Below are 22,689 nucleotides of genomic sequence, written 5' to 3' on the forward strand. Positions count from 1 at the left end.
AGCTCATTGTCTGTGTGTGAGTATAGTAGTGTTTGTGCATGAGTGTACCACTCTCTGTAGGTGACTATAGCAGTATCTGTGTAAGCCCTCAGCAGAGCATGTGAACAGTTATCCAAGAATTGATGCATTGTCTTTTTTGCCATAATTTTCTACTTGTGAAGGGAATACGGGGAAAATCAACAGAAGACTAAATATAATTAAGTGTAGTTAAATATATCTTTCTAAAACGAAAGCAACATTTAACTGTCAAGAAAGATGCATGCTTTCTTGCTATGAAGTGATGCTGAAAATCTAAAATTCTAACATCACCATCTTACCCTGCATTTAGAAATATACATTGGTTCAAGGTAGGAACACTGCGCTCTTTTGCAATAAGAACAAAGATGTTTAAAATACTGCCAACAAATATTTGTCAGTTGAGCTGAGATTGCAATAACTACAACTATACTTTGTAAATGGTAAATGGCGTATACTTATATACTGCTTTCTACCCTCTTTCGAGGGCCCAAAGTGCTTTACAGTCACAGTCCCATTCACCCATTCACACATTCAATCACTGATGGCGGCTCCACTGCTGAACACTGGCGCCAACCTCCCAACAGCAAGGTAGGGTTCAGTGTCTTGCCCAAGGACACTTCGACTCATGGCGGGAATTGAACCTACAATTAACGATCATGGATCGATCGCCCTACCGCTGCACCACGGCCGCCCACTTTAAAAGCATGATACATTTAATTCCTCAGGCAAAACTGTGACGCACGTTTACCGAAGAACCTCTTGATCATCGCCTTCTCTATTGTTATCTACCTTAATTTCATGAGCCTTTTAGGTTTAGAGGGTGTATGCTCTTCAAGTTGGTAAAAGCTCCTTTATCAGAAAGAGAGAGCAAAAAAAGTAATTTAATATGTGGTCTTGTCAAGGGTATCCTGCAGAAAAGCAATTTTCCACTTGGACTGAAACAGTGGGCTCATCTGGGTAATGCCAAGAAAATCTTGGAAAAGAAGGCTTTCTACACTCAATTATGATCAGATGTGATTTGCATGAACTCATTCTGTTGTTTGAGTTGGCTAACTCTTTGTGGAATATTCTAAGCACTTTGCTACATACATTTGAATGAACACTCTTGAGAAAATTACTGTTCTTGGATATTAAAATTTACTTTATCTTGCCTGAACAGAGGAACACATATATACATGAAAACACATTATTTTTTATGTATGGCAACATTCTAAAAAACAAGGTTTGGTCTTATTGGGTGTTACATGCTCCTTCAAAACAACAGCAACACATAACCTACCCCTTAACTTCAAAATAAAGTTATTACCCCATCATTTTTGTGACAGTGCTACAGAAAATAAAACTTTTTACTAGAAACAACTTATATTAATTTATTACTTCATTGCTTCTCATTTTGCTTCATTTTATTGTCAGCTACTTAAGACACAATTTAAAAATCTCACGTGAAAGTGAAAGTGGAAAGTGGTTGCCTCAGGATCTAGGCTCAGAGGTGAAATCAGTGAACACCATGAGGATGTGAAAATGTCAAATCCTAGAAAACAAAGAAAATAAAAGCGCTCTGAAGTAGCGCTACTATTTTCATTGTATTAATTTCCTATTTGGCTTAACATTTTACTTTTTTGGTTTGTTAACTAAAGGTTTTAGTTTGATTCATGTTAAAATCATAATGTTGCACAATAGCTGACAATAAAACTCCTTCCTTATTTGTATCTTGCAACTTCTTTTGAAGCGGCATTTAGCTTTGAATAAAGACACATATCTGTCTTGAGTTAAAAACCCAAGGGAGGGGGGGGTACCCATGTCAGTGCTAGGCTGCACCACCACTATGGTGATTTTGTCCACTCCCCATGAACAGAAATTGAAAGGGACAAAAAGCTTAGCCATCTTAGCTTCCCCTCACCACTCAACAGGCTCAAGATTCGTTCAGCGATTATACATGACAACTCTGTGCAATAACAGATGTTCACTTTGTCTTACACAGCCCACACTTTTTAAAACTTGATGGCACGAATAATGAGAAAATGACAACACAACAAAAAAAGAAAAGTTAGAGTTTATAGGTTTATTGTTATACATTTCTGTGTATCCATTTATACTGCATGTACACCTGTGTTTGTATGAACAGGTGATCTGAGTTTGTTGAGTTCAAACTTTTTAACTTTACAATTGTGCTTGATTTTCATGATAAAATTTGCAAGATCGTAGCTTATTAGCCAACAGATCTTCCATTCATGAGATTGACTCCCAAAAGAGTTTACTACATTGTCCTTACCAGCTAGAGTTGGAACATTCCAAAAGCTGAGTGTGGTACTTGTTGGTTTAGCTTGACATATTAAAGTTATTTGTTTTTAATTTATTGTCGTCAATTATTGATGCCTTCCTTTTGTCATCTTTTTGGTTTGATTTCTTTATATTTTTCATTATTTTGTGCATACTGTATCAATCACATAAGAGGGGTTGCTCATCTGGGGCTGGGGGGGGCTCTCCGGGGGTGGGGTCCCATGCTAGACCCCCTGATGGGGCAGAGGGCTATCCCCTGGCTGGGCTGGGGCCTGCCCTCTCCGTGCTCCTGTGCCTCCCTTTCTTTGGTGTTGGGGGCCCCTGTGGCAGTCTTGCTCACCCAGGTCTAGGTGTCTGGCGGATTCCCTCTATCTGCTATACCATGCCAGTGTCTGGGAGGGGGGGCCTGGCTACCACTACTGCTTCGGCGGGAGTCTTGGTGTGGGGACAGCCGGGCACTCTCCCTCTTTTGGCATTCCACCATCGACCTCAGTAGAACATAAACACCCACCTGAGCACAGGAGTCAGCTCACCTTGCACAAATAGTATGTGTGACAGAATGAAATGCTTTACATGTGTTTGTATGTATGCATATGTGTGTGTAAACTGTGGTTGTGTTGAGTACATGTTGACATGATTGTATGTGAAGATCTTTGGAGCCAACTGATATGTTTGTAACACTTGAGTATATGTGTGGACAGGCCCCTCCCTTTTGACTAACATATACACCAGACTGTAATGACAATAATCCTCCAGCATCTTGTTGCTCAACCCCCCCCCTACCACCACCACCAGCACTTCTGCAGTCATCCTCCAGATTTCTTTATCTCCCCCTTTCCCCCTTCTTTTGTGCAATTACCACTTGTCTGTAACATCCCTTCCTTCTTTCCTCTTCTTCTTTTCTATCCGGTCCAACAAAAAAAGGATACAAATGTAATCAATACAAATAAAGTTAAGCCTAAATTACAAAAGGGGTTTGCACAAATACACACCTTGAAGATCCAGAACCCCCTGTTGTAACAGTAAAGAGGCCTTCAGCTCCTATCTGATTTTTCTTAAAGTAGAAGAACATCGAATCTTATAGCAGCTGCTTTTATAAAACTACATTTTATGTTATGTGCCATCTATTGTCAATTTACTCATGCTAGATTTTAATGTTCTTATCTTACAGCTTCTGTCCTGAAATGTGCCACTCTACCTGACCAAACTGAGGAGGCCAAGCTCAAGAAAGCCTTTGTCAATAAATGTAGGGCCAGAGCAGGTTCTACGGAGTAGGCCACTGGTATATAATCTACAGTATGTGGACTGGTTTCTCTTCCATCCTTTTTCTTATTTTTTTCTTAATTTTCATGCACTGTGAGTGTTAAGACAGTTCAAGTTGGTTCATGGATTTGGTAGAATGCAAGTTCCAGAAAATGGTTTTATCAGGTACTTTTCTACGTGGTGACTTCTTGTTCCAAAGTGCGATTTGTCCTTGCACTTCAGCAGTGCTGTCAGTTTGTTTGTTGTTTACAATCTGGAAGGATTCGTGATCAGCATGTCAGCCAGATTAGTACGCCACAGTTCATGTACTTAATGCAGTTTCATAAACAAAGTTTGCACACTGTTTTAAATAAATCTCCGGGTATAAAACAATATCGATAAAATTTTGTGAATGTATTTCTGGTTGTACTCAAAATAGTTCATCAAGAAGAAGTCAAGTGTAGTTTTTAAGTACTTTTAAATTCTTCTTTGGTGAAAAAATGTTGTTTAAACCTGATTTTGCAGGAAGGAGGTTAGTAGATGATGGTGTCTAATACTGCTACGCCAATTTAAATGCCGCACTGATGCTGCTGCCCAGATAAATTGTTAAGTGTTTACATTTTTAGTTTTGTTTTTACTGTTAAAAAACTAAGTCCAGATGACAGCCCCTAAACCTACTACTATGATGGAATCAACCTGGATGAATGAGAGTCTTCATAGAACTGTTACTGTATGTCAGTGGTCTCCAGTCCTGGTCCTCGAGGTCCACTGTCCTGGATGTTTTCGATGTTTTCTTACTCCAACACATCTGCTCCAGTAGTTGAATTACTTCCTCATGTTTAGGAGGCAGTTAATCATCTGCCGATTTAAATCTGGGGAGCAAAGAAATATCTAAAACCTGCAGAATAGTGACCCTTGAGGACCAGGCTTGGTGACCACTGCTATAAAATTGCATTCCCTTTTCTTTCTCAAATATATCTCAAATATCATTTGCATGAATGGCTTTGGTAAGACATTCAAGAAAAATGATTTAGACACGAAAGAGACATCAGGCAGACAATGAGATCTCTTTTAGGACTCATTCTTCTCAAATTTGTCTCATAAGCATCTCAGATTAATCTCTCCCATTTCTTGAGTATTGCTCAAACAGTTATCTCACCTCAAGCTCATTTGTCTTGATGATGTATTTTCTCTTTTTAGCTGAACTCTTGCTCCTAAGGGACACTTAGAAGAAATAATTCAGAAGCAAATGATCACAGAATGATACGAATATGAGACGATCAAACTGATCTCAATAGACGAGATTGAACAACATTCGAGCAACAGATTTTTCCTATGGGAGGTGTCACCTCCCTAGTAACAATCCACTGAGCAGGCAGCTGTAACCCTTGTGCTAACCTACTTTAACATTGGGACAAGTGCGCAAGACAGTGCGCTGAACCTTTTTTCTTCAATGATTTGTGAACCTCACTGGTGTCCATGGATTTCATGAAATCCTTTTCACCTTTGTCATGGTAGGGATAACACGTCAAAGTAAGGGTGGGGTCATAGGATAGCACAAGGGTTAATATACATTTCTCTCTGATAGAGGAATATAAAAAAAACAGTTCCAGGATAAAACAAAAAAGAAATTCTGAAGTGGTTAATGAGCAAGTTGTATAGCCCAGGCATATTTGGCAGAAAACACTGAGGGTGCATATTTTGCCAATAACATTCTCTGAACAATCCAATGGCTATATGAAGTCCCAAGGTATGTCAGAGAAAAGTGCTGTCTTAACAGTGAATATGAGCAGGCCAGTTCTCCAGTGCACTTAGGAATTCTGCCCTGTATTTGTCCCATGCGATTGTTTAAAATTTAAATAATTTTAAATACATTTTAAAATTGAAAAGTCTTCTCTGCAAAGAAGACAGCACAGGCATGTTTGGTGTCATTTGTGGCATACGGATGGACAAGAATGGAAGGAAGAAATAAACTGATCAGAGAACTCTGATCATGGCTTGCATACAACAAACAACTTTATAGTTTCAATCCAGTCTTTGATTGTTTGGTTTTTAGGGATTGATGGAATACTGGCATCTCTGCTCTTCTTAGAGGAAAAAATGTTAATCTATATTTGTGCACATACTCTGCCCAGGGGCAGGTTAGAGTACTTGATTTGCACCTTTCTTTGTATGGGTTTTTATGGGGTTTAAAACTCTGTTTTCGACAGTGCAACCTAAAAGAGAATGACTGGACATGGTAATTTGAGGCATGCTGTTATGTTGCTGAACTTCTTTACCAGTCATCTTTTTTTATATCATTGTTTACAGTTACAGTTTACATGAGGTAACACACATTTTTTCATCAGTTTTATTAGTGGTTGAACAGATGATTAGGGCAGGTCAAGTGTGATGTGCTAACCTTTTAGTGTCTAAGGTGTGCTAAGTTTATTTTGTAGATTTTCCAAATGAAGGGAATCTTCCTTCACCCCATAATATCTTCAATTGTCTGAGGAACAATAGGACATCAGTCGAAATGTTATCTTCAGTTTATTTATCAGAGACTCCTGGAGGAACTGGGGACGTTTGTTGCATTGTATCAATCAATACAGATAAGCACAAGTGGCTTAAGGTTTGATATTTATGTTTTGGATCAGTTCACTCAAGACTGTTGTTTATTTATCTATTTTTCATTTGGTTTTTGTTTCTGTAGTGAATTGCAACATCTGGTTTGAGTTTACCTCTGCTGATTCTTGTTTGTTAACTGTTTCTCTGAGAACATTTCTTACACTGGTTTCATACAGTTGAAAATTTTGTATTAGTCGTTTTTGATCATTGTCTTTTATTTCTTTATATCCAAAATTACTTTTGCAAATAGTTTTCTTTTTAGTTCAAAGAGCTGTTTAAATTGTTAATTGTTTTATGTCCAAATTTCCCACATACAATAACAATATTATATTAAACATATTATACAACACAAATATACACGATGCACGATACAATGATATAATGTATAATCAATAACACAAATAATCACTTCCGAGAATGAAAAGGGATGGCATTCATACGTCAATACCAAATTTGAGTCCCTGATAGGTCAAAGTTCAGCAGCTTAACTTTTAACATGTGTTCAGCGATTGTGCATTTGTTACAAATAACTTGTGAAAAAACTTGTGTGTGAGATTTTTGAACATAGAAGCCCGAAATGTCCATATACACAGGCTTAGATAGACTCTTCACTGAAGGTGGTCGCTTGAATGTTGCTGAGGGGGATGTGAACCTAGTTTAACACAGTTTATCTCTAACAGGCTCCATTTAATAATAGACTCATCACTACGTTGTGCTTCGCTCACATCCCAGCCTTGTCTCCTTAAGTTCAAGTTTCTTCATTTTTAACCAGTTACTATTCCAGAAGTCTAAAAATTGGTCGGTGGACAAACCTTTTTTATGTTCTTTACTCATTGAAATGTCTTTGATCTACCTATTGCTGTGATGGAACCAAAACACTGACCACCATTGTTGTGTTCATTGTTCCCTAGATTTTTAGGATTTCTTTTTATTTTATTTTTTGTAATTTGAAGTCTGTCTTTAAGCAGATCTTCAGGAAAACTTGCTCCATGTTTAAGAGCTGTGCCAAAACAACAGGAGCGCAGCACACACTGTTTTAAAAGTGCTGTCATTGCTTCTATTCAGCTTTAAATTGTTTTTCAAGTGGTAAGAGTCTTCTTGTGGTCTCACTGTTAGTGGGGGATGTTGACCTAAGTCAAGCTATCCGACACAGGTGGGAGAATACCAATTTACCAAGTGGATGTCATGTAAAGCATGGTGACTGGGCTTGTCTTCCTGGGGACAGAGATTAGGTTGGACAGAGAGTGGAATCCTCTCCAATCAGTCTTGATATCCATCTTTCATCCTTCTGGAGAGAAAATGAGGGTTGGAAAAGCTCTGTGCTGATAGTTTCTCCCTGCTGTCAGAAAGATCGACCAAAACCCGGCGTAATGTTGAAACTCTCTCGGTGACTTGCTTGTGACTGCATGGCCTTTTAGAACACAAGAAGGGAACTATTTCACTCAGTGAAATTGAAACTGTGGTTGGGCTAATGTAGTCATTGGTTCAATCCTATTGTCCATGCTGTCATTCTCAAGACAAACACAGGCTCACTTGTATTTTGTATGCTGTCAATTTCAGCAAGAATGAGTTGCTCCAGAAAAATAAAAAATCAAATTAAGCAAACTGTCTTTTCAACTTGTGAGCCAGAAAATGCAAAGAACTGAGACTGAAACATTTTACAAAAAGCTGAAAAATGCAATCAGAGGCGTTCTCATGGTAAAGATGGTACCTGTTAAAATTAAAAACAATAAGTAATTAACTCTGTAAACTGAAATAACATTTTAATTAATATGTATTCCAAAGTTGGTAGAAAGGTGTAGAAAGTCTTGCAACTTAAACACTGAACAATAAAATGACACACTCAGTAATGTGTTTTTTGAAATCTGACCTCAGACTACAAATTTGAGGGCCTGCATCACTCCCCTCTACTTGGCCTTAAAAAAACACCTTGGTCAACTCTGATAATATTCCTTCGCTTTTTATGGCAGAGACAAGGTGTTACAGAAGGATAAAGAGAACTGTGGAATCAAAAAGGAGGATTATGAGCTTTCGCTTTTTTGAAGATATTGAACAGTAGCGAAAAGAAAATATAAAATATTAGTGCGGAAAAGAGACATCTGAAGGTCCTGGACATATAGACTGAAAGGGTCTGTGATATTCGACAATATATATGTTTGTTGAAGTCAGTTTGTAAGTGCAGATTGTTCTTCTATCACCCAAAACAAAGCAGTGTTTATGATAAAGACATAAATAATAAAGAATGGTTAACTGTATGGACCTATAGGGTAACAAAAAGGGTTGTCCTGTTTGGTAATTCATGTTTAAAATAATTACTTTACCAATGTATATCACACACAACCCAAAAACCTTGATGAACTTTATTTGCAGCAGAAAAACTTCATTTCAACTTCAACACTCTGCCTCTGTCCCTATGCTCCACTGACTCAGCCGAGGCTTTTAAAAAGCACCTAAAGACCTTTTACTTTCAGCTTGCTTTTACCAGAATGAAGGGTTTTATGTCATCAAGATTTAGTAGTTTTATGTTATTTTTAATTTTTATTACATTTTTGGGGTGTTTTATCCTGTTTTCCGTGTGGCTATGCAGTTAAGATTGTGATTCTTTCTTCAAAAAGTGTGAACTTTATTTAATAACTATTTAGCCCAACAGCCTGCAGTGCTCTTAATCATGACTTTACAAGCCCTTCATGACATGTTAAGTTAGGTTTTATGGTTATAAGTTGCTAACGTGTCTAAAGATGCTTTCAAATAAAAGAAGGCATTATTTATTAAAGCTTTGTATAGCTTCAGGAGCACAGCATAAATGTAGGACATTCTGCTTTCAGAATTCATGTGAGACCACAACTGTTGACTCCAAACTCAGTAATTGAGAAAGCATCTTGGATAAAAGCCTAAATGTCTTCAATAAAAATAAAAACATGTTGGTTGAATGAGAGTCTTCCCAAATATGTTTCTTTGAACACTGGAGAAAGTACTCTTCACAGGAGTTAAGTATAATTTGCAAAATAAGGAGCGACCTTATAGTTTTTTGTTCTCTACAGATGGTAACCTTAATTTGGTAAGCAACAATAGGAATCAAGACAAGTTCTTGGGTACCTTGAGTGTTAAAAACAATCTTGTGCAAGAGTGACAAAGCTCCCAATGGCAAACAGACTGGATAACTGAACAGATTACTATGAATTGATGTCCCCAGTGACGTGGGACAACCTGATAGCAGCTTGGGTTTAGCATTCTCCAGGACCAAATGATGAATCGCAGGTGTGCAACCACCACTGTTGAGCCAAGCAAAACCCGAAGAGCTTACCAACACTAACAGAGGAGAGGCAAAGCAGGGTTATGATTATTATACAATGAAATGCAGGATAGGCTCCTGAAATACCGGATTTATTGAGTTCTGAATAAATTCAAGGATAGTATAAAAAAGTGAGTTAATCAAGTAATGAACAGAATGATGGATAGAAACAAGTCTATTTTTATTGGCAGATTGAGGATCTGTCTAGAGAGAGGCCCACAAATCAGTGGAAGTCAGGATATTTGCATGTGGTTCACATAACAAGAGGGTATGAAACGTTATGTTGATATCAATAAGGCACGTGTAAGTGAGGCACAATAGTGATGTTATTAGTTTTTACAATTGTTTGAAATCCAAAACTAAAACCTACTAGACAGGTAAAGTGGTCGTCGTTCTTCACTGAAGCCCTTGATGCCCCGCCTCTATATTGTCCAATGCTATTTCTTAGTTTTCTGTGGCACTGATTAAACCACATAACCCAATATTGTGTGTGACTGTTGCTACCTGATACTAGCGTGTGTACCTATAGTTAGAAGAGGCTTGGTGCAATATATGAAAGCAGTGCAATCCAGTCTTTTTCTTTCACAGCTCTATTCCGATATATGAAAGACTTGGTGTCATATGTAACTCCAGCCAGGCACAGACCTCAATTATAATTATATTAATAATTATTTTCTTCTCCATGATCACTTTTCTATGACGGAGTTTAAGGGCCAGTTTACAAAAAAAAAATACTTTTTTAAATTACGACTTTTAAGTAGAAAATTTACGAGGAAAAAAACTCGTAAGTTTACGAGAAAAAAATCATAGATTAACAAGGAAAAACGCCAAAGTTTTCCGTTTAACGGAGCCTAGCTTGAAAATGAAATATGTGGAGCCTTTTGTTAAGCATTATTTCTGGAGAGGTTTAAAAAACAAAGAGATTCTGAAGGTTTTGGACACTCAAATTCAGATTATTTTCAGTGGAGCCATCTTTCTGGGGTTCGGTGTTGGTGAAGCGGAATTTCATATGTAAAATAAGGATTGGGTGTAGATGACTGCTGCAGCCTTTATTTTCCTTTTTATTTTACACACGCTGAAGTTCATTTGTCACCTTACGTCATGAACCTGTCATCCGAACACCAATGCGGAAGTAAACAGTGTTACATACGCCCTCTCCTCCAGGTGAAACGTCCCGTGTCAACATAAAACAATAAAGAGGAATGAAAATAGTCTGTTATATTAGCATTAGGACATTGAAAATGCCAAAAAGTGCTCCTCCTCAGACGGAAGCATCACAGAAACGTAGAGATCTTGTCTGTGGGGGAAGAAAGGATTCAAGTGTCTAGCTGCCTGCGCTGCAGGGATACCGATTTCTTTATCAAGGGGCTGCAGAGATCCTGCAAACCACCTATCAATAAATAAAACATTAATAAATCGTAAATCAAACAAATGTGCTTCCAAACATTTGGAACGTTGTCAATAAACATTCAGCTTACCAGTTCTATTCAGTTTAGTCTGTCTGCTCTGCTGCGTGCTGCGTGGCGTTCACTTGCTGCTACACTGTATGCTCACTTCCACTTTAATCTAGTAAATGCACGGGTTTTTTCTCGTAAACTTACGAGATTTCTAATGAATGTATGACTTAAAATCTCGTACTTTTACTTTTTTTTTTTTTGGTGGCCCTTAAACTCCGTCGTACTTTTCAAATGGTTGCCACTTCCATGCTTAAAAAAGGATGCTACCTATACTTCACTTCAAAATCCGAGTTCCTGGTTGCTTAAAGTTCAACTGGTTTAACTTTAAACACGAGTTCAATGGTCATGCATTTTGAGTCTGAAAATAGACTTAAAAACTTGCATAGCAGCACACAAATGTGAGAGTTTTGAACAAAGAAGTCCAAAACCCGAATATATGTAGCTATACATAAACTTTTCACGGGAAGTGGTCGCTTGAATGTGCTTCCCAGACCGGTGTGAATGTAGCATCTATCATGACTTTTTCTATCCTTTTAGGTTCATTCTTTAAATGTGAAGCTTGTAAATATTTGGTTTCTCTGGTTAACCTTTCCAAACTAGTGGAATATACAGTTTTTTGCTTATCTCTTCAAAATAAAAAGGGGGATCATTAAAAAATAACGTTTAAGTTTGTTAATTTGTCATTCACTGTTTGTTTTGCCTAGAACAAATTCAGAGACATGGTGTCTCTGAGATTTTGATCAGCTAAACTAAGGCAATACTTTGAAGACACAAGCTCATATTTTGAAAGCTGCTTCTAGCAGAAATTATAGTGCATGAGTGAATTCCACTTAAAAAATTGATGATGCTATTAACATGACACACATCTGATAAAAACATGACAATGAAATTTCCATTTACCTATCTTGATTAGCAGCAAGAAGACAGGAAGCTGTGAGGGCAGCCTAAGCTGCATCTCAGAAGTTTATCCTGAATAAATCTTGCTGTCAACTTTACAATACTATGAGAGCCATCTGAGAGAGCTACATTTATTTCCCCTGACAGCACTCAAGCTGCACAACCAAACATAACTCACACCAGAGACTGACTGCTCCTGAATAAAAGTATCTTGTCATCTTCTTTATGAATCCTCCAAGCTTATGTTTTCTAATATATGAATCGATTTAGTAATACAGCAGCATAAAATATGAGTTGTCCGGTGTAAAATACTTTATGAAAGACATTTAACCCTTAATACTTACATTTTCAATAACAGAACATAAAACTTGTCAAAACAAATGAGAAAACATTTCATTTTAGTCTATTGAGTTTCTTCAAGGCACATTTTTCAAATCCCTTCACATTTAACATTTTTTTTTAAATATTAGATATAAGAATTTCATGCACTTAAATACTATGTAACAGGAATGTCCACAATTTGTATTTTACTCCACAGCTTGATTATTTCATTAAAAATCATTTAGATAATGATCTTTGAATGAGAACTTATCTAAGTAGCAACAACACAGGCAAAAAAAATGACTGACAATAAGAAAACAGCTGAACACAAACAAGTTTGATGTCATACTGATTTCTACCTTTAAAAATAAAAACACTTTAAATGGCAAATGATTACAATAAATTAACGTTCATAAATAGAGACATAATTGAGTATTAAAATATGTTAGGTTTACCTAAATAATTAGAGTAACATAAAATACCACTTTTCATTTTTATATTGGGTTGTTGACTCATCTTTGCCCTATGTGCTACGTTCACACCGGGCATGTGGTGCGCATTCAAAAACGCGCTAAAAGCATGTTCTTTAATGAGCGTTTTGCATTTAGTGTTCACACTGAACTGTCCCTACCTGATACTGGTGCATGTCAGCAACCTAACAGTTGGAAAAAGCTTGGTGCGAAATGTTAAAGCGGTGCAAATCTTGAAAATCCTGCATCAGGCTTTTCCTCTCACACTTTAATTCCCAAATATAAAAAAAACTTGGTGTCATGTAATTCTAGGCGGGCACAAAGCGCAATTATTAATTTCTCCTTCATGATCAACTTTTAAACAGTTGGCACTTCCGTGAATTAAAAGGGACGTCATTCATATGTCACTTCCACAACCAAGTCCCTGATTGGTCAAAGTTCGACCTGGTTTAAATTTCAACACGAGTGTGTGTCTTTTGGTTTGTGGCTTTGCCATATGCTGTCCAGGCTTTGCCCAGAAGTAGCTGGAATTGGCCCCAACAACCCCTCTGACCCAGAATGGGATAACGTCAGAATAGAGACGTGGATGGATGAACTTCATGGTGAATAATTAAACATGCAGTACAAAAACATCAGCTCAAATTGCAAATACACAAATAGAATAACAAAAACACAATAAATATCAATGGTACAAAGTAACAAAATGTTTTCAACAACAATAAAAGTGGAAAGAGAGCATTGAAAAAGTGGGATTTTTTTTTGCGCTTTTCCATTCTTTTATCAATATAAATAATCACATTCAGTTAAAAGCTGCATTTTAACAACAAAAAAGGCACTGGTGAGAATTATTTGTTTTGAATTTATCTCTTGATTTTGGAATGGTTTTATTTATGTATTTATTGATATTCAAGTGAAAACATTTTTTCTCCTAAGTGAAGAGGCCAAAATCTTCTTCACAGTATGAAGGAGCTACAATATTGTATGTTTGTGCAACTTGGACAGACTTTTGCAATTCCATGTCCTTCGTGTTTTGCACCTAGTAATGGAGTGTTTTTCCCTTTCTTTTATTCATTATACCGAGATGAGATCCTCCTTCAATAAAGCCGTGAAGGTTCCTTGGTGCCGTTATTTAAAAAGAAAGAAAATTTTTCTTGTTCTCTGTTGATTAAAGTCTTTCAAGTGAAATTAAAAAAGATCACTTTTAGGTCAAAAATTTGATGATAATGTTTGATTACTTTAAGTCAGACACAAACTTCTTGGAAAGATAAATTGACACACATTCTGAGATCCATTTAGATTGGTCTTTGTGTTTTAGTCATTTGTGTGATGCAGTTTGGACTGATTTTGGTCAGACAGGAACTCAGGTTGAGGCTTGTTTTGACCCGTTTCTCACGCTGGCGTCTGTTGCAGAACCAAACTCTGACCACTTCCTTTTCCAGATGGAGACTTTTGGCTATCCGGGCTATTTCCTGGGAGGACGGCTTACTTTTCTCAACAAAGCTGCGCTCCAGGGCCTCTTTTGCTCCAAGACTGCAGTTAAAAAAGAGAGAGGAGAAAACAAAATCCTAAAAGACATTACATAGAGAACAATATGTTTTGACTTCTCAGGATACACACCTAATTGTTGTTCTTCTTTTTCGTTTCCGCTCGTTCATTCCTATTTTATCATTGTACAAGGCTGTGGAAAGAAAAAAAAAACGTTTGTATTCCAGCAAGTTTTTTTTTAGTCATGGTTAAGAAGTATACAATGATGACACTGACAGTTAAGTATCTCGATACACTCACTGGCCACTTCATTAGGTACATCCGTCCAACTGCTCGTTCATGCAAAAATCTAATCAACATATCACATGGCAGCAACTCAATGCATTTAGGCATTTAGGCATGTAGACATTGTCATGACAAGCTGCTACAGTTAAAATCAAGCATCAGACTGGGGAAGAAAGGTGATTGAAGTAATTTTGAACGTAGCATGTTTCTTGGTGCCAGACGGGTTGGCCTGAGTATTTCATCTTTAGGGTTTACAGAGAATGGTCAAAAAAAGTGGAATCTCTTTAGAGCGGCAGTTCTGTTGGTGGAAATGCCTTTTTGATACCAGACGTCAGAGGAGAATGGCCAGACGCTACCAGCATGTAGAAAAACAATTGTAACTTAAATAACCACTGGTTATACCAAGGTCTGAAGAAGAGCATCTCTGAACGGAAAATAGGTCCAACCTTGAGGCAGCAGAAGACCACACCAGGTGCCTCTTTTGTCAGCTTGGAACAGGAAACCGAGGCTACAATTTACACAGGCTCACCGAAGTTGGACAATCGAAGATTGGAAACGTTCATTTGTCTTAAGAGTCTCCATTTCTGCTGCAACATCCAGATGGTCGGGTCAGAATTTGACGTCAACAACATAAAAGCATGGATCCACCCTGCTTTGTATCAACAGTTCAGGCTGGTGGTGGTGGTCTAGTGGTGGGGAGGGAGTTTTCTTGGCACACTTTGGGCCCCTTGGTACCAACTGAGTATGGTTACAACACCACAGCCTTCTTGAGTATTGTTGCTGATGACTTCCATCCCTTTGTGACCACTGTGTGCCCATCTTCTGATGGCTACTCCCAGCGTGATAAAGCACCCTGTCATAAAGTTTTAATCATTTCTCACTAGTTTTCTTAAACATGACGATGAGTTCACTGTCCTTAAATGGCTTCTACATGTCAATATAAACCAAACTCAGGAATATTCTCAATACCTTGTTGAATTTATGCCACCAAGAATTATGGTAGTTCTGAAAGCGAAAAGGGGTCAAACCTGGTAGTAGCAAGGTGTACCTTATAAAGTAGCCAGTGAATGTATGAGATGCATTATCTCTACATATTTACAAAAAATATGGTGTAATTTAAATAAGTAATGGATGACTTAAGTTTAATTAAAACAAATGTCTGATGTTTTTTTTTTCTTTAAAAAAATCTTCTAAAAGTAAAAGATGCAATCTGCAACAGATGAATGCAGGAAAAAATAGCTTGCGTTCTTAACGTTAAACAATGACTTTTGCTTCTGCTGTCTCACCCTCTCACCATTTTTTCTTTGATGTGTTATCCCACTAAATCATAAAGTGCAGGTTCAACCTCACCGCGATGTATAAAAATTACACTGACTGTAAATAAACACTCTACGGGGGTTGATGTAGTGGATGTGTGTGACTCACCACCAGCCAGCTCAGCTTCGTCAAGCCATTTAGCCAGGATGGCCTTTAGTTTGCAGGCGTTCTTGAAGCTCAGCTGCAAATTTTCAAAGCGGCAGATTGTGGTCTGGCTGAACTCTGAGCCGTGCACTGCTGCAAGAGCCTCGCCTACATTAGTCTGAGTGTAGCCTGAGGTCAAAATGACACAGGAATAGAAATACTTTATAGAATACACTGAAGCAGAGGAAATGCAGGGTTGATGCAAAACAGTCAGAAAAATCAGTAAATCTGAATGTTTGCAATTGTACAGCAAGATTTTTCAATTCATACTCACCAAGCTTTATCCTACGTATTTTGAAGTCATTTGCAAACATTTCCAGCTCTCTTATCTGTGGGGAGTCCATGGCAGGAGCATCCTCAGGTTCTCTCATGCTCTTCCTTTGAGCATCAGCTTTCACCTCACCACAAGTGCCCCCTGGAGCCTCATCAGCTGTGAGGAGAGTAGAGGGCAGCGAGGAGAAGCCATGGCTCAAAGCACAAGAACTGCTGCTCAGCCCATGATCTGGGAACTTATAAATGCAAGGAGTCAATGACCCTGGAGAGAGAGAATGACAAGGCAAAAAGATGGAGAATTGAAGGATGAGATAAAAACTTCTCAAATGGTCAAGTCATTACAAATATATGCATTTCAACTTTTTAAAAAGCAAATAAAAAAATAAAGAAGAAAGAAAAGAAAACTTTCAAACTTAGGTCTACTGTTGCTTTTCTTTCTATTTTGTATCCTTCTTATGTAATCCAAGCTTTAATATTTTTCCCTTTTTTTAATCTTCCATGGCAGAAGAAAAAACACAAAGTACAAAGGACAAATACAAAAGAAAAGACAAATAAGTGGAAACAGTTTTTTTTCATTCTGCTGTACTGTATTCTCTTTGCCTCAGTACAGTAGATCAATGGTTTGAAAATATAATATGAAGCTAAGGGTGAATTACAATGGCATATGTTCGAAATCATTGTTCCTTACGTGAATATAACATATGCAGGCAAAGCATTCTGATTAAGAACTTCTCCAAAGTACCACACATTTCCATTAAATTCTTCCGTCATTACCAATAACGTTTTTTGACAGGTTCAGAGAAAGCTGTTGATTGAAGTTTACACCATTTAGTATAAAAAAAAATTCTCAGCCTTTTACATGTCAAACTTAATGTTTGTCCTATTCTCTCCTCTAAGAGTTGTGTTTTTTAATGTTGCCAGAAACTTTGGATGGAAGAAAAAAAATGGATTGAAAATTAAACGTTTTTGTCATTTTTGTCCAAATACATTAAAGATGGAGTACACTACTGTTGCATCAATTAACTTTACAATTAAATGTCACATATGAAGCGCATATCTGCCCTTGTGTTTAGAAGTTTCACCTAAAAACAAATCATCTTTATCTTGTTTACTCTGTAACAAGTCTGCATTATAGCATGACACTGGTAATCAGAGGTAGTCAAGTTAACAGGTGATCGACATGTTTCAATATTTTGTAAAATCTTTGGCTTTTATACTGAAATGTATGGAACCCCTAAAGGGACATTGAAAAGAAAAAAAAAACAATTGAAGTAAAAAAAAATAAAAAAATAACTGGTGCGCACCAGTTACTAACAGCCATTAATAGAAATACCAAATGGCTTAAGTTTGCCATAAGAATCAAAATGCCAAATATAATTTGGACCCTTTGGAAAGTAACTGAGGTGATGCAGAAGTCTGGCTCTTCAGAGTTCAACACCCAAGACGGACATGTCCTTTCCTTACATGTAGCCCATTTTGAATGCACTTTGCATGGATCCACCGATATTAATGAAGTTTACTGGATGATCTACATTCATCCTGAATAAAATTTATAACCTGATCTAAACTGGTGTAACCCCTGTACCAAGACAAATCACATGACTTTAAAACTCGTCCAAAAGCAAAGTAAAACTCAATTAGCTCGCGTAATGCTATTTTCAGGTAACTTGAAAAACTGTATTCGTGCGCAAATGACCAGAAATGGCCAGATACTACCTGGTATCTTATGCGCACCCGTTACTGACTGGTGAGTACCGGTTAGTTTGTTTTTAATTTTTACTTCAATTGTTTTTTCTTCTTCAATGTCCCTTTAGGGGTTCAGTAGAAATGAAAGTAAAAACAATAAATAAAATAAAATAACGAATATAAAAAATGATTAAATAGCACAAAGAATAGTTGCAATGAATGGTGAGTATGACATTTGCTGAACAAACAATAAAAAAGCCTAAATCCACATTTTTACAAATAAATTGCAAAAAAATGTAGATATGTTTTGTTTGTTTTTTGCCTCTGGATAATGTCTATAGTGTTGCTCATATTTAATCATTCACATCCATCCAACCCTTTCCTTTGCATTTTCTTCACTAACACCAGTCACTCTGATGATTTTCTTCACTACATCCCAAAAGCTGTTTAGGGATTGATGTTGTTTAAAAAACGTTGGGACAAAGTTTCCTCATATTAACAATTGTGAGACAAAAAAATAATGATTAGAAATGATTGTGGTTCTAAAAGCCTTAGAACTTTGGAAAAAAAGCATTTTTGTTCAATTTTTTTAGACAGACAAACAATTGCCAGACAAACATTTTTATGTATTTCACTTCTCCAAAATCAAATTCAGAGAAAAAATGTGTACAACTCAACTCGTATGCATTTAATAAAGAAATAATTCATGTGAAAGAGGATAAAATGATGCACCATGGTGGAGTGTTGACTTCAAACTGGCAACACAAATGCAATGGATCGGCAGCACCTCCTATGTGTCCCCTGCCCCTCAACCCTATACCAGCAAGAATAAGCTCCAGTGCCCACAACATGACCAACCTCAACAAGTTAAGTTTGATATAGATGGACCGATTTGGTCAACTTTAAGACCCCACCCTTCCTCCAAAAAAAAAAAAAAAAAAAGGTAAACCTCAAAACTTCTGTCTTGACAACCACAGCAGGCATTCTATCGTTACCACTAAGCTGTATGACTCTTTTCTCTCCCTGCTGTCTGCTCTGGTGTTCCTTCAGGGTACATCAGCTGCAGCAAACACAGCAGCTGTATGAATGCTCTGCAAACACACCAGGAGGCATGCTCCCTCTTCCACTTAAACAGAACGTCCAACATCAAAACAGCAGCATCAACTGATAAGAAAGCAAACAAGGCCACAAAAACCCAAAGCTAGTGTATTATTATAGATTATTTATTAGCAAATATATCACCAGGAAATGTACTTTAAAAGGTTAATCCCTTTGTCCTTCACAGATGGCTGCTGACATTTACATTCAGCTATAGGCTGTTGCCTCTTTTCAGCATTTTTCACAGCCTCTTTACTGCCTTCAAAAGCAGATGTCTTTCGTGGTTTTCCTGTAAAACTTGCTATGCTCTTCTGCAGGCAATGCACTCTGAGCTGCTGATGCTCAGGAGGTAAGGAGAAGAGCATCTGCTAATTAAAAGGTTGGTGGTTTAATCCCTGCCCTTGGTGGTCTACAGGTTGATTTGACCTTCGACAAGATGTGTAACCCCACATAGCTTCTGTTGCTTTCATTGGTGTGTGAGGATGACACAAAAAAGCACTTTATTAAGTAATACTTCACAGAGTGAGAAAAGTGCAGCGTGGTGTTGGAAAGTGCTTCATAAATCCAGTTCATTTAATCCATTTACAAGAAAGTGACAGATAAAAACTAAGCTTTCTTCATACTCCTGAATATAATGCTGATAAAAAAAACATTAAGACTATAGAACAGCTTTGTGTTGATATTGCTTCAAAGCTGTTATTTGCAAGTTTTTTCTATATATTTATTTGCAGTATGATGCATTCTGAAAAAAGAAAGAAAATAGGTCAGCTTGAATGTGATGGTGGACCTATGCTAGTGAAAAACAATATGAGAAAAAGACAGCATAAACATGATTAATATTGTTTATTTTTTATTCAGAGTGCAAAGATTTTGAGTACTCAAATGCTTTTTACTTTATTGCTAATATTCAATTGTAATTTAGTTTTCTAAATATTAGTTTTATTTATTGATTTTTCTTTGTGCTTTTTCTTTCATTAGATTTATTTTTTCTACATTTTACCATGAAATTTCACTTTTAGTAGTTTCACAGGAAATTCCTACAGGACAAACAATATTTGTGGAGTATTAGCATTTATATCTCATTATACAATACTCATTTTGAGCTGAGCAAACTTAAAAAAACATTCAAACTGTTGATTGTTAATTAAAACCGGGTTTCAAAGGTTAAATATAAACTTTTTTTTTAATACAAAAAAAATTACAATATATCAACTCTCAGTGCTGCAGATCCTTTTTTTAAGAAAAAAATATAGTCAATTTTGAGTCACCAAAAAATATAAACGAGGTATATAAAGCTGAACAAAAATGAACTAAAATTAAATGTTTTCTGCCAAATTGACAGGCATGAAGGAGGCTGAAGTGTGTTTGTGTTGGCTGGGAGTGGGGGTGTCAGCGTTTATCCTCAGTGTGTATCTGTCGTTCACCTTGCAGTGGATTAGCTCCATTCACTATGTTTGGATGGGGAACACCACAGGTCTGCAAGATGCGAGTCTGAGATATGCTGGCTGATAGCATCTCCTGCGCTGTGAAGAAAAGAAAGCAGAAAGAAGGCCAAAGTCCTTCATCATGTCCTTCTGTTTCTGCCACAGACTTCCAAAAGTTGACACCAGGAAAGTCAACTGATTCATCCATACTTAATGGCTTATCAACGTGTCCAACATATTCAAAGTATTTTTACCTATTTAGGCTTGTGTTGTATAAGTTGTTCCTCTTACCTGCCATCATACCATAGGTGGCCTGCTGGTTGCTGTAGTGACAGGGGGTGACTGGGTAATGTAAGCTGGGGGGTCCATTACCAAGAGCATTGCTGAGGGAGGAAGTGGACAGGTGCATGTGGGAGCGTTTGGCGGTCTGACCCAGAGACAGACCTGATGACACTGAAAACGTTCACAACAGTTAAGACTAATGGATCCCGATCAGCTTAAAAATGTGGACAAAAAGTAACATCTATTTATCAACATTTGATCTAAAAGTATATTTGAAAAATGCCATTAAGATCAATAAAACCGGGGCCTTTAGAAAAAGATAAATGAAGTGGCTAGGCAAGACATGTGACTCCTCTGATCTTGTATGTCTCTCTGACAGCTCTTCTTTGCTGTTAACTGCAATAAAGCCAATGTATGCACCTTTGTCACTCTAGACACAAATGAATACTTACTGCTATTATAGCAAGCACTAACAAATCTATACATCATCATAATAATTCAGAGAAAATGTTTCATAATTAGAAATTTAACATCTACCACAAAAAATGTGGTGTTTTTATTTGTTTAGCCTCAATTAACCTAACTGCTACATGAATACTCTGCATGAATAATGTTCTGCATAATTGAATCCTTTTTCTATTCTAAGACTTGAGATTCAGCACAGAGGGACTCTCAATACAATGCTTTATCATGACAAAGCTTAGGGAATTGGTCATGCCGATAACATGTCCTCATGGCAATTACATGCTGACAACCTGCCTGAGCTGACAAAATGCATTTACATAACTTAAACCGGATTAGAATAAATTCACAACAATGTCTGAACTCATTATTTATCCCTCTGGTTTATCAGCTCAACAAAATGCTGATATGGATCTTTATTGAGCATAACTGGGTCAAGTTAATGTATACAACAACAACTTAGGGCTTTGCCTTTCTAATCAATGATGAGTTCACTAATGTTAAGGAAACACTGCATTGCCAAAGTGGTTCCCCAAAAGGGAAGATTGTTAAAAGCTTCCTTCATTAGGGATTTAGCATCATGACAACACAATGTAGATTATGCTTCCTGTCAATTAGGCTTTAAGCTTTCACTTTTACCTTTTTCAAATTAGTCTGTAGAAGGCAAAGGCAGCATTCAAAGTAATAACAATAATAATAATAATAATAATAATAATAATAATAATAATAATAATGAATAGATTAGATAAAACAAGAAAAAGAATTGAAAGTTTGAATCCACCTTACCTGCAGAAACCATGCTGTGTGTGTGGGAAGGTGCTGGCAGGCAGTCACTGGCAGAGCCGTGGTGCATGAGGATTGGCAAAGGTGGATCTCCTGCCAGCTGAGGGAAAGAATCCACACCGAATGCCTGGCACGCCATGTTTGTCCAACCTTTTCGTAATGGTCCGATGACCCACTGATATTTATCCCAAAACAGATTTCTTGCTTTGTTGCTTTATTCACGTTATTGGTTCTCGTTTCTCATTATCTTCCCAGTCGTATGGCTTTTGACTTCGTCAGCCTTTTCTTGCTCTGTTTTGACTTTTTCAGCTTGTGACTTGTCGTCTTAGACTTCAAGTAAGGTCTCTAGCTTTTCTCTCTGGCTCATTCAAGCATTCATCTACCTTGCTGCAATTGGTAATTTGAAGGTATAGCAGACTGCAGTCGTTTGTTTTTCTTCTTTTTCTTTCAAAGCAGAAAGGATGTCTGCAGCTCTGCCAGAACTCTTCAAAGTGGAAGGCAACTCTCCTCACAGAAAGGCCTCTTGCAGAGGAACAGTAAAAAAACTTCAACTTTTGTTCAAAATGACTTACTTGCTGAATTGTGCTTATCAGCTACAGATTTCCCCTATTAGGGCCTTTGCCAAGCACCCAACCGTCTTTTTCCACGACTAAAGATACATGCAAGCCAGCATTTTTCTGCTCTTGTCTACTGCAGGTATTTATATCCCACCCACCCACGTCTAACCACCCCTCGACCTATGAGATTCCCCTTTATTTCCTGCAGAGCTTAGTTCCTGCACCCCCCCCCCTACCCCCCCCCCCCCCCCCCCACACACACACACACCTTCCAATTCCATGTCAGTGCTGTAATTGCTGTTGTTTGTA

At 37.4% G+C, this 22,689-nt stretch overlaps 1 protein-coding gene across 1 annotated transcript; it reads right to left on the minus strand.

Moving 5' to 3' along the window:
* Positions 1 to 11,989: 11,989 nt before the first annotated feature.
* pou1f1 (POU class 1 homeobox 1) lies at positions 11,990 to 22,547 on the minus strand. Its single transcript, XM_023951163.2, has 7 exons — positions 21,827 to 22,547; positions 20,588 to 20,749; positions 20,297 to 20,395; positions 16,090 to 16,350; positions 15,780 to 15,944; positions 14,202 to 14,262; positions 11,990 to 14,114 (listed from the first exon to the last, which is right to left on the minus strand). Exons 1-7 carry the CDS (start codon positions 21,960 to 21,962, stop codon positions 13,877 to 13,879), a joined length of 1,122 nt encoding a protein of 373 aa, XP_023806931.1. The 5' UTR covers positions 21,963 to 22,547; the 3' UTR covers positions 11,990 to 13,876.
* Between the last annotated feature and the right edge of the window lie 142 nt (positions 22,548 to 22,689).

The sequence above is a fragment of the Oryzias latipes genome, chromosome 21 (genome assembly GCF_053564925.1).
Source record: "Oryzias latipes strain Hd-rR chromosome 21, Olatipes_Hd-rR_3.1".
Classification (NCBI taxonomy): domain Eukaryota; kingdom Metazoa; phylum Chordata; class Actinopteri; order Beloniformes; family Adrianichthyidae; genus Oryzias; species Oryzias latipes.

Coding starts and splice junctions, on each gene's coding strand:
- pou1f1 (XM_023951163.2), bottom strand. CDS start 21,962: ATGGCGTGCCAGGCATTCGGTGTGGATTCTTTCCCTCAGCTGGCAGGA. Junction 14,263..15,779: donor CGAAGCTGAGCTGGCTGGTG/GTGAGTCACACA, acceptor TTCTTTCCACAG/CCTTGTACAATGATAAAATA. Junction 14,115..14,201: donor AAAAGAAGAACAACAATTAG/GTGTGTATCCTG, acceptor TTTTAACTGCAG/TCTTGGAGCAAAAGAGGCCC.